General features: G+C 38.5%; 1 protein-coding gene across 6 annotated transcripts in view; it reads right to left on the bottom strand.

Annotated features, from left to right (window-relative positions):
• Positions 1-12,293, bottom strand: part of NOL4 (nucleolar protein 4) — a 193,780-nt gene that overhangs the window by 27,947 nt on the left and 153,540 nt on the right. For all 6 annotated transcript variants that reach the window (XM_068671769.1, XM_068671768.1, XM_068671767.1 and 3 more), the window contains one exon: positions 10,731-10,844. In XM_068671769.1, coding sequence (XP_068527870.1) covers positions 10,731-10,844 — 114 coding nt within the window. The remainder of the gene's footprint in view (positions 1-10,730; positions 10,845-12,293) is intronic.

Below are 12,293 nucleotides of genomic sequence, written 5' to 3'. Positions count from 1 at the left end.
AATGCATTGTGGGTAGGAAGCTGAGTTTCCCAATACTGGTACATAATTTGATCTCTTGACAATAATTCACATGCAGCTAAATGGTGCCTGCATAACATTTTGTGCCTCAGTGGTTAAAGCATATCATTTGCAACCACAAAAGCAAACCATAGACCAACTCAGAAGTAAAATAATCATTAGGTGGGGAAATGATGGAAGTGCACAAGGCCTGAAATGCAAACTGGCATGTGAGTATCCAAGGACGGCACAGTCTCCTTACTGATAATTTTGAACACAGATAAAATAAGTATTGAAGTACAGAAATTAGTCCAGTCCCTATTAAATACCAAATCACAAGGAGATGCCTGAACACAAAATATTATTTATAAAGCTTTTGTATGTTAAGAGTCATTGAACTCTGCAAGTTAAAGTGACTTTTGTCTTTTGTGTTTTTTAGGATTCCAGTTCCTATTTGGCTGCTTTATGGTAAGTGAACCGCCCGTTTCCCTTTGCTCTTTTCTATTATCTAAGACTCTACAAGCATCCCATTCTGAAGCAAAAATCACTCTGAGTTGGAATTTTTCAGGTCTTTTGGAAATATACAGCAGAAAAAGGCCTGACCCCATCCCTCATCCCTCTGCAGTGCTGACATTTGTGGTCAGCATGGATGAAGCATCTTTTCTTTCCCATCCTCCAGAGCAAATTAGGCTCCATGAAACCCAAGAGGAAGAGTACCCTCCTCCATCTCTTAAAAGGATGTATAGCTGATGTGCTCTTCCTGCATACTGAATAGCTGTGGCAAGGACTCAGTCTCCCTGAAACGAGACCACTTTCTCATGCTTGCTGAATTCGTGGCTTTCTGTCACAGAAGCGCTGTCTTAAAGGGCATTCTCCAGCTCTCCGCTAGGAGACATTTCTGCATAACTGCCTTTTCTGTAACCATTATTGTCCAATTTTGCCCTGGATATGAAAACAGACAATATAAATAACAGAACAAAGAGAGCATTTAAGAGTCCTACTATTTGTTTCTTCCTTCCTCTTAGGAGTGGCAGTATTCATTGATCAGGAAGGAGAACAACACACAGAGTGACACAAATGTATATCCTTCTTCCTTCTTTCCTGCTGTCTGAATTGTAATACAGGAAATAACTGCTCAGCGTCAAGATTTAGAAGCCATGAATTAGTGGCACAGCTGAAACACAAATTCTGTCCTCATGTATAAAGGTTTAAAGGTCTTTTTTCCCCTCAATGCCAAAAACCAGATAGAGTAATCCTGAAATGGAAGTCCATGCCCTCCCTGCAATTCAGGTTTTTAATTAGTTTCTTCCAAAACAGTTTTACAATTACCTGCAATTTGTCTACCAATAATTTCCTTCCCTCTTAATAGAGATACAAACTATTCCTGGTCTGCAACAGCCAGGTTTTTTTGTTGTTGTTAATAAAACTGTGCTTGAAGAGTCTTTTGTTAGGTCAACCCCCTTGTTACATACAGAGAAACAACACCAGAAAATGTATTGAGGCAGATCATTAACATCTCCTTACAAAGCTCAGTTTCTTGAAAAATGAACATTTAGGAATTAGATGTAAATGGAAGGAAACACAGTAGCTATGATCTCCAAGTGGCAGTATGTGTGTGCATTTATATTCAGATGTATTGTATTAGCACAGAACCTGCATCCAGTCTGCAACTGGCACTTGTATCAAGCTGCTCTATTCAGGTTGCTGCTATGACAACTATCCAGAGGCAAATGTCAGGTCAACTCCCAGCATATGTGTCTAGGCCATAATTGCATTGTCAGAAACCTAATAGCCACCTACTCCTACTCCTGTAACAGCTAAAAGCAATGTTGTTAAAATTACTAAATGTTGCAATAGTCTTAACCCTCTATTCATATGCTACTAAAGCATTGAAAAGTTTAGATTTGTCTTCCTTTTGTCCCCCAAACTAGAATAGGGAAGAAGAATGTGTTTAAAGGGCCTATTTACAAATTTATGCTCATTTATGTTTCAGTGTAAACCTGGGATCATTACACTTTCTCTTCCTTGAGGGCTAGATATTATCTTTTGCTCCACTATGATGATTATAGATTATTGATATTTAATTTGCCTGGCTATAAATCGCAGTGGGGGAGATCATAGCTGCCACGTTGCTGAGAAGTTTCTTCAAAACACTTTCGGTGTTTATCATGTTATCAGCTACATTCTAAATAATTTCTCCATAACATAGTGCGTCACAGTGACTTGCTCTTATCAACATGAAGAGCTCAAATAATCAAAAATTCTTTTACTGAGTTTACCTTTTATAATTAAACTGGTAGCTTTCATAGGGCTCAGAAATATCACCTCACATTTATTCTAATCTTACTTATCCTAATTTAAAATATATTTTAACATATATATATATATATATCATGTTTATATTGAGGGAACTTTTTGAGATACCTCATAGGGAAGGAAATAATGAAAGCAGAGATAAAGATGAAGAAAGTAATATTGTTGCAATTGCAAAGTTGTCTTGCAGCTATCTCCAAATATGATCTGATATGAAGAATTAAAGTCTGCATATAACTGATTTGTTCAGAGGAAGGGAAATTGTTTCCCATGTGCACATGGAGATGTACACATGGCTTAATAGCCTCATTGTATTACCTCTCATTTGCCTTGTAGGTAGTGATAAAGAATTGTTAAATTAAATCAAACTAAGCCACTTGTGTGTTTTACAAGAAAAGTACTATTCCATTTGCTCTGTGCACCAAAGGTATGAGGACATCACCTTTCATAGCCTATAAAGTTGTCTGACTTGTTATTTTCAGCTAGTGTCTGGAATGAAAGGAAACCGTACTCTTTAAATTTAGTTTTTAAAAAATTAAAACGCTGTAATTTTTTTCTTATCATGTATGTTCTATAAAGTAATGACTGTCAAGCATTCTGTGGAGAGCCTACTGTTTCAAAAAGCACTAGCTTTGGCTGAGAAATACCTTTGTTAGGATGGGAGATATGTAAGATAACTTATTTTCCTCTGAGCTTAAATTCTCTTTCATCTTAACTTGTAATTTGCTATGTAACTATAAAAGAATCATACATTGCATATCCTATTACCTAGGGCATAAGGATAAAAGTGTATGTAGCTCACTCCTTTAGATATCCAAAAAAGCTCTGCATGCTGTGGTAACCTTTCCATGACACCACTCACTGAAATGGAGGTCAAAACTGCTAGAATAACATGGACTCTCCTCTTTGAGGGGAGAACCCAGTCCATTGGTTTTGCAGTCAAATGTGACTGCTATTCTAGCTACAAATACAATAACGAATTCTTAAGGGTCCAGATTCCTAACTACTACAAATTGCCAATGAAGCTAGATCAGTTTTCTAAATGATCTGGCTATTTATCTATAAAGTCTATAAAAAGGCTCATACACTTCTAGAGACATAATGTTCTATGATTCAGTTGTTCTACTTTCTGCTATTTATCCTCCCTCCTTTCTCCCAGATGCTCACATTGTGTCTTGATCCCCAAAACCTTATTTCAGTTAGAAGGAAAATGCTCATTCATAAATTTTGCAGCATGACAGCACGTGATAAAAATCAGTTCTAAGGGACAAAACAATGAAACATAAGGCATTTGTAATAAAAAATAAAAAATAAAAACAAAACTACCAACCAACCACTTGTGTCCCATAAAAGTAAAGATATTTTTTTCCTTGTATTGTTCTATTTGCTTTTCCAAAGGAAAATTTCAACTTTTCATCATCCTTAGGAAAAATAAAAGAGCAGGTGTTTCTCACATGCACATATTAATTTTCATAAACTCTTATTTGCTCTTAGATCTTCCCTTGAAGAATTTTCCTTGGTCTTTTTAATTTCAGAAAGAATTGTAACAAGGCTAATCCACCTGCACTTTTTTTTTTTTTTTTTTTTTTTTTCCACAGAGTATCTGTATTGTGGTTACATGGCAAGGGCTTGGTGCTGCGGTGCTGCAGAAGTGGCCTCTGTGGGCAGAGCCCAGCAGCTGCCCCATGTCAGATCAGAGCCAGCTCCAGCCAGCTCCAAAGGTACCTGCTGCTGGCCAGAGCTGAGCCAGGGAGCTATACTGGGTGGGACTCTGGGATTTAAGAAAGGGAAAAAAACTGCTGTGCAACAGCAGCTGGGAGAGAGAGGGGTGAGAAGCAGCCCTGTAGACCCCAAGGTCAGTGCAGGTGCTCCGGGCACACAGCAGCAGTTCCCCTGCGGCCTGTGGAGAGGCCCCTGGTGGAGCAGGCTGTCCCCCTGCAGCCCATGGGTCCCACATGGAGCAGATCTCCACGCTGCAGCCCCCCCATGGGTGGAGGAGCCCCCGGTGGAGCAGGTAGATGTGGCGTGGAGGAGGCTATGGCCCATGGAGAGCCCCCGCAGGAGCAGTCCCCGGGCTGGAGCTGCAGCCCATGGAGAGGAGCCCACGCAGGAGCAGGTGATCTGGGGGGAGCTGCTGCCCACCCGTGGGGGACCCGTGCTGGAGCAGTTTGGTCCTGGGGGATGGACCCCGTGGTATGGAGCCATGTGGGAGCAGTGCTTGAAGAGCTGCTGCCTGTGGGCAGCCCCCGCAGGCTCAGTTTGGGAAGGACGGCATCCCGTGGGAGGGACCCCAGGGGGAGCAGGGGCAGAGAAGTGAAGGAACAGTGGAGATGAAGCATCAGGGACTGACCGCAGCCCCCATTCCACCTTCCTCTGCACTGCTCGGGGAGAGGATGTAGAAGAGAGTTGATAGGGGGGGTGGTAGTTTTGGTAGTTTTAGTTTGCTTTTAATTTCTCACTGCTCTAAACTGTTAGTAATAGGCAATGGATTTTATTAATCTCCCTATGCTGAGTTTCTTTTGCCTGAGATGATAATTGTTGAGTGAGTCTACAACTTCCTCGTAAGGGGGTGTCGAGAGGCAGGAGACCTTTTCTCCATTAACACCAGCGACAGGACCCGCGGGAATGGGGTTAAGCTGAGGCAGGGGAAATTTAGGCTTGACATAAGGAGGGGGTTCTTCACAGAGAGAGTGGTTGCACACTGGAACAGGCTCCCCAGGGAAGTGGTCACTGCACCGAGCCTGACTAAATTTAAGAAGAGATTGGACTGTGCACTTAGTCACATGGTCTGAACTTTTGGGTAGACCTGTGCGGTGTCAAGAGTTGGACTTGATGATCCTTAAGGGTCCCTTCCAACTCAGGATTCTATGATTCTATGATTCTATGATCTCTCTTTCCTTATTTCAACCCGCGAACCCTTTCCATTGTATTTTCTCCCACTTTCCCTTTGAGAAGGGCAAGTAAGAGGATAGTTGTGTAGGAGCTCATCTGCCCAGCAAGGTAAAACCACCATAGTACCCTAGCCTGCTGTACACTGCCTTATGATGAGGTTTTATAAAAACTACGTCATGGAAATAACTTTTCTGAAGAAGCAGAGACTGACAATGGTTAAACACTCAAAACAAAACTTCCATTTCTGTGACATGAAAGAGAGCCACAGAGCTGAGGCCTCTACAGCAGCAGTACATAGAAGAAGCGTCACAATCTCTATTCACTGCCCAGTACAGTAATGTCAGGATGACTTTTTTCCAGGTTTTTCTATTTATTTAACAGCTCTCCTTTTGCCCAACCAAGACAATAGAAAGCACAAGAAACCATAAAGATTCAGATAATGCCTCTTCTATTTCTGACTAAAGCATGTAATAAAAGGTCAATCCAGTTATTGTTTCTACATGTTTGATTAAATGTGATATAAAAAAATAAAGCCCTCAAAATTCAAGACTGGAGTTACTGTTTTAGAATCTGGACTCTGCAGAGATGATATGGAGAACAACACAAAAGCTCCCTATTGCCTTTGCATCCTCATTCTTCATATGAACGATGGAAAATCAACCAAATCCAGGCCAGTCTGTAGGCATTTCATATTTTGGCAGTAGCATCAGTAAGCCTCTACAAATTTCAATATATAAACCTATAAAATTAATGGAATGGAATTTAAATATTTTTAATATCAGGCAGAATTAAAAAGTGAAAGCAACAGAACTCTTCAGTCAAGTAATATATTTCAAATATGTAACTTCCAGCATGTAAGGTACAGGCCAATCAACAGAGCTTGATTTCAAGATAATGAAAATGCACTGAAGCTAAAGAGATCACTTGAGCAATATCTAACACAGCCAGGCAGCCAAAGCACTATAGTACGAGCTGGTAAACACATTTATATTCCTTATCCAGAAGTCTCAGAAACTGACAATGCTTTTACTGTTAGTTTCAAAAACTATGGAAAGGTACTAATTTCCTTACAGACAAGATTACATTGTATGCAATTATGAAATAAATGGTTGTTATGAAAAAAAAAAAAAAATTGACAATAAGTAACTGATGCCAGTGAGACCAGCTTCCATACCTTATTTTCAAAATTGGATTTTTGCAGGCAGAGTCTTTGAGCCCTTAAAATTTTCCATTGTTTTGACTTTTAAGCTGGTTATTTTTGCTGAGCAATAATACAGATATATTTTATTTATTCAAATCACTATTACTGTAGGCAAAGCCATATTTAGTTTGGAAAGTCATATTATTTTACTGGTGTACAGACTTGCCTTAGAGACCTACACACAGCATGCTCACAATTTCTTGTTACGAGACCATGTCATGCCAGGGAGAGGAGAAGAAACAAAGGAGAAGATGAAAGAGAAATAATAATAAAGAAAGAAAGGGATTTCAAGAAACTGATGAGGTTTTATCTTAATTTCTGGACTGGACATATGACTTGTTGTTCATAACACACAGACTCTAATTATCCTAGCACTGGCTAGGTGTCCCTAAGCTATCTGAGTGAGGCAAGGAATGTGAAAGTAGGCTGACACCAACCACCTTTGCTGGTGGAGGTGGCAGTGTTCAGTGGGGACACTGCAACTCTTTAAAACACATACCATTCACTCCACAGAACCCACAAGCCAGAGACAACATACCCGCAGCAGGCGCTTTTCAGCAGCATAAATACATAGACATATTCTGCATAGCTATAGGCAGGGACAGAGAATGAGAGAACAAACGTGTGAAAACACATGAGTGAACACACAAGGCAGTGTGACCAGGACCTTCTGATATCCACCCTGTTTTTTAAAAGGATCTGGCTGATCAAATTACTGAGATTCCTTGGAAAGTCCTCCATACATACACATTAGGTTTTCTATCTATATCTGTAAATGGACATTTGCCACATTCTGAAAAATATATTTCAGAATATTACCCATAAAATATGTATGTATGTATGTTTGTACATCTTCGAAAGATGATGATGAGGATTCAAATTACATCTTGCTCTAAGGCAGATCTACCCCTCTAGAGGAAAAATAAAAGGCAATCCTTCACTCTGCTGCATGCAATAACGCATCTTTAATGCAATGCTTCCATTCATGTCTGAGGGGAAGTGCTGAATGAGTGCTCTTACCAGATCCTCTTAACAATCTACTTTCCAGAACCGTCAAATGTCTGTCCTCTGTTAGAAACTCTCTTGATAAAATTTATGAAGTGGTAATTTTCATTATCTACATCTTTTTTCCCCTTTTCTCCTCCCAAACTTCCACTGAAGAGTCCTTAAAGCCTGAGTCCACCCCATTTGTTTAATGCTCAATATTAAAAATTTACACTTACAAAGCAAAATTAGAGCTATGTTAACAAGAAAACAAGTTTTTTGTTGGTTTGGTTTTGTTTTTCGATTTGTTTTTGTTTTCAAAGCTATGGAACAGTAAAAAAAAAAAACAAAACAAAAAAAAAAAAACAGGGTGAATTGAGTGAATTGAAGCTTTGCAACCTTAGAATCATAGAATATAGAATCAAGGAATCTTCAGGTTGGGAAAGACCTCCAAGATCATCTGGTCCAACCATCCCCCAACCAATAATATCACCCACTAAACCATGTCCCTAAGCACCACTTCCAACCTTTCCTTGAACACCCCTCAGGACAGTGATGCCACCACCTCCCTGGGCAACCTGCTCCAATGCCCGACTGTTCTTTCTGAGAAGAAGTATCTCCTCATTTCCAACCTGAACCTCCCCTGGTGCAACTTGAGGTCATTCCCTGTAGCACTATCACTAGTTACCTGTGAGAAGAGGCCAACCCCCAGCTTCCCACACCTTCCTTTCAGGTAGCTGTAGAGAGCAATAAGGTCTCCCCTGAGCCTCCTCTTCCCCAGACTAAACACCCCCAGTTCCCTCAGCTGCTCCTCACAGGACTTGTGTTCCAGGCCCTTCACCAGCTTTGTAGCCCTTCTCTGGACATTTTCCAGGACCTCGTTGTCCTTCTTGTAGTGAGGGGCCCAAAGTTGAACACAGTCCTTGAGGTGTGGCCTCACGTACAGGGGGACTCTGGTCCTGCTGGCTGCACTATTCCTGATACAAGTCAGGATGCCGTTGGCCTTCTTGGCCACCTGGGCACACTGCTGGCTCATGTTCAGGCAAGTATTGCCCAACACCCCCAGATCCTTTTCCTCTGCACTACTTTCCAGCCACTCTGTCCCAAGCCTGTAGCACTGCATGGGATTGTTGTAACCAAAGTGCAGGAACTTAATCTATTTAAGAAATAATCCACTGAAAAAAAAATCATTTGGGATATATATAAGAAAAGTGAATGAAATTTAAAAGTAAATAAAGATAAAAATAATAAAAGATGGATAGAGTCCTTTTATCTATAAAGGACTGTCCCTAGATACAGGTCCACCTCCCACCTCAGCATGAGAATTGAACACAGTAGTTGGTTTAAAATACCCCAGTCAGATATATTCTGGAATGCTTTGTTCTCAATCTACTTTGTTAATATTATGGACTTGGAATAAATAATTACATTTCAATGGAACTGGGGCTAGAACCAAGGTTTTCTATTTCTTTAACAACTGTCAACTATTCCCCCATTTAGGGTAAGTTTCTTAGTGTAGGCTTTATGGAGCTAGCTAATATGTTCACATCGTTTTTTCCAGACAAAACTATTCAGCAAATTTATCCTGAATTCACAAATAGTTTTGCAAGTACCAAATCTACATCAACTGAACTAATTTACTGTTTACTGAACCAAATAGCTGGGACTATTTGCAACTGTCTCCACAATGTTCTTGTAACTCACTGACAAAAAGATGAAGGAACTGAAGAAAGCAGACTCCACTGCATCTTCTTGTTAGGCAACTTTGCTACTTTAACATCACCTTTGAAAGAAACATGATCAGTTTGGAGCCATGCTACTGACAAGTTTTGAATTCTATAAGTAAAAGTAAAGCAACATCAATGAAAATCATTACTCTCAATGAAAATCATTACCAAATCCTTCAGTGATAGTAGTACCACAAATAAAATTAATAAAAATCCTATTAATACGCTTTCTGACTTCTGTCTACAGCTTTTTCAATGTGTTTGTTTCAACAGCTGACTCCTTGGAGAGTATTATGTGTTTATAATTTAAATCACTCAAAAACTCTGCTTTACCCTGTCTGCACTAAGGAGCCACTATTTTTGTAATTACTGAAGTCAGGATAGTCTCCAGACAATGCAATGAAAGTAACTGCTATTTGTACAAGTCTTTTCTTAGTCTCCTTGGCAAGCACGTTGAGTTTGTAGTTTTCTTTTTTAATTGTTACTTGACAAATCAGAGAAAAATTGACAGCATATAAAACCTGCAGAACCTGAATGAATACTAAGCCACACTTAACATTACAATGCTTTGACATGTGGTTTGTAAATCTTAATGCAAATGTACAGCTTTAATGAAAATACTTTTTTTTTTTTTTTTTTTTTTTTTTTTTTTAAGTATAAGAGCAGAAAAGCAATATCTCCTCTCAGCTCCTAAGTTAACAATAATCTAAGTGTGGTATTAAGTATCCTTTCTTTAGCTAGGGAAAGACCTGAAAGAAGTCAATTCCACAAAACAAACAAACAAAAAGTTTATCTACCTTGACTGAGGCATATCTCAGAAACAACTGAGATATTACTAGAATTGGGCTTTTTGATAATCACAAAGAGAAATAAAGCCTAAAAGTTTTTTTCAATAAAAATTTTAGACATTCACTGTATCTTCAGAGCAACTAAATAATCAGTGTAAAATGAGCTACCAGTTTGGCTTTAAAATACTGAAAGAAAACATGTGATTCTTAGCAATTTAAAAACACTGAAATCCTAACACACAATGTAACAGGTGCACAATCACATACAAAAATAAATATTTATACGAGGTTAAAAAACTCACTAGTAAGTCACCTGACAGCATTTATATATATACATATATCATAATAACTTTTCTGTTTTAGGCAAATAGGCATTTTCAAAAAGATACACAATTTCACCTTACAGTTACAAATACATATAAACATTTGAAAGAGATTATGTGCACAGCTAAACATTCTGACTCATGTATACAGGCACAGTTTCTGATATCTATGTAACATATATACTGCATGTTCTGTTACTTGTAAGTCTAGTAGGCAGATTGCACACTATGTCCTCAAAATCTATAACCATTAAAAATCAAATATGTAACATTATTCAGATGGACTTTATAAATAAACTAGACACCCTCATACAGCTTATGTAAATGTATATAGACAAAGACATGCTGGCATATCATTTAAAGAACTACAGCTTTTGTATTTTCATTATCCTTGCTCGCAAGAAATATATAAGGGATTGCACCACCCTTCTGCATGGTACCCAATGTAAATGAGTCCAGTGGATTTATAAATATGGATGTGGAAGACCCCCAAACAAAACAGTACCTGCTGTCTATCCAACCGCATCCTTTTTGCAGCATTTCTGCTTTCACTCTCACAGGCGGAAGCCAGGATACTCTCTGCAACTGCTGAAGTAAGGTGTGAGGGAATAGGTCGTGACTATGAAAGAGAAAAGAAACAGAAATTATTTCTAGCATAATCCACGATATCCTTATCAAAGCACACAAATATCATCACCTAGGCAGGAAAGTCTGCTCATTGAAATGTAGCTTATAGCAACAAAACAGGGAAATGGAACTTGTAAAGATGAAAAATGAAACTAGTTAGATGTTAAAGCTGCAGCTGATCTGCGGATCCATGAGAAGCCCTTTCCCCCCACAGCTCTATTGTCCAGTGTGTTTAGTCTGGCTCATTATGCTGTACTTTGAACAGACAGTGGCATATTCTCCGCGTTCCAGCAGCACCCTGGCCATCTGATTCTTGTTAAGAAAACTGAAAGGCTTTTTATCCTGTGCAGCATGTGACAGAGATGACTATTGTTTTTTTATAGTCATAAAAACAAACCAAACCAAAACAAAAAACCCTGAGTGATAGGACTGAAACATCACTCACAACATAACAGATTGTCAGAACATTTCAGAGTCTCAATCTGTAGTATATGAACATTTGCATTTCTTGCTGCAAAATGACTGATGTGATTAAAATGACTTTAAAAAAAATAATCTGTTTTTCTCTTGATAATGCCAGCCTTCCAACAATGTAGATATTTTGTGGTTCAACTAGATATGGTTCATTTTTCCCATAAAAAACCTTCCATTATGAATTTCACAGCATTTACATGCTTTTGGTTAAAGGTGCAATGAAGCAGAAAAACAAAACAAAACAAAACAAAAATGATATATTTTATATAATTTGATATATTTTTTAGTCTGCTGTCAGTTATGAATTTCAATATGGTCTTCCCCACACATTCATTGAGAAGACTATTTACACATCTTTTTTCCTAATTACATACCAAACAATCTGGGAGATGAAGCTCACAATATTAAACTAGTCTTATTGTTTAGTATACAAAGATATATTAGAACTATCTGGAAAATAAAGAAAATCGGGACAACATCACAGATACAGTTATGTACACATATATAAGCACACTCCAGAGACCGCAATTTATTAGACCATGTTCTGAACTTCCATAAATTTTCAAAGCTTCATTGAACTCAAAAGAACTGTGTGACTTTACAGCTACTGAGAAACTGGCTGTATACATGGAGCTTTTTTTTTTTTTTTCTTCTTCTGTTGTTTTGTTTTTGACTGGGCGGGGCTCTGTGTGTGTGTTTTTTTAGTGTTGTTTGTTTGATTTCCTTTTCTTATTCCCCAAAACATAATTGTGAACCTGTTGAGAAATGTCATTGAGTTTTGGAAGCAGATTTTGAAGTATTCTGTTCAGTTCTTATACAACCTTAGAACAGATTCATTATATTGGCTCATCTGATTCTACCATTTTCATAATATTCCAGAAACTGTTAGGAGGCCATTACTAATAGTACATTTTTACCTTTAAAAATTGAAATCCGTTTATAGACTTTGAACGTCCTCTGCAGAATG

The sequence above is a fragment of the Anas acuta genome, chromosome 2 (assembly GCF_963932015.1).
Source record: "Anas acuta chromosome 2, bAnaAcu1.1, whole genome shotgun sequence".
Classification (NCBI taxonomy): domain Eukaryota; kingdom Metazoa; phylum Chordata; class Aves; order Anseriformes; family Anatidae; genus Anas; species Anas acuta.
Note: the sequence above shows the minus strand (reverse complement) of the source record. Positions and strands in the feature narration are given on the sequence as shown.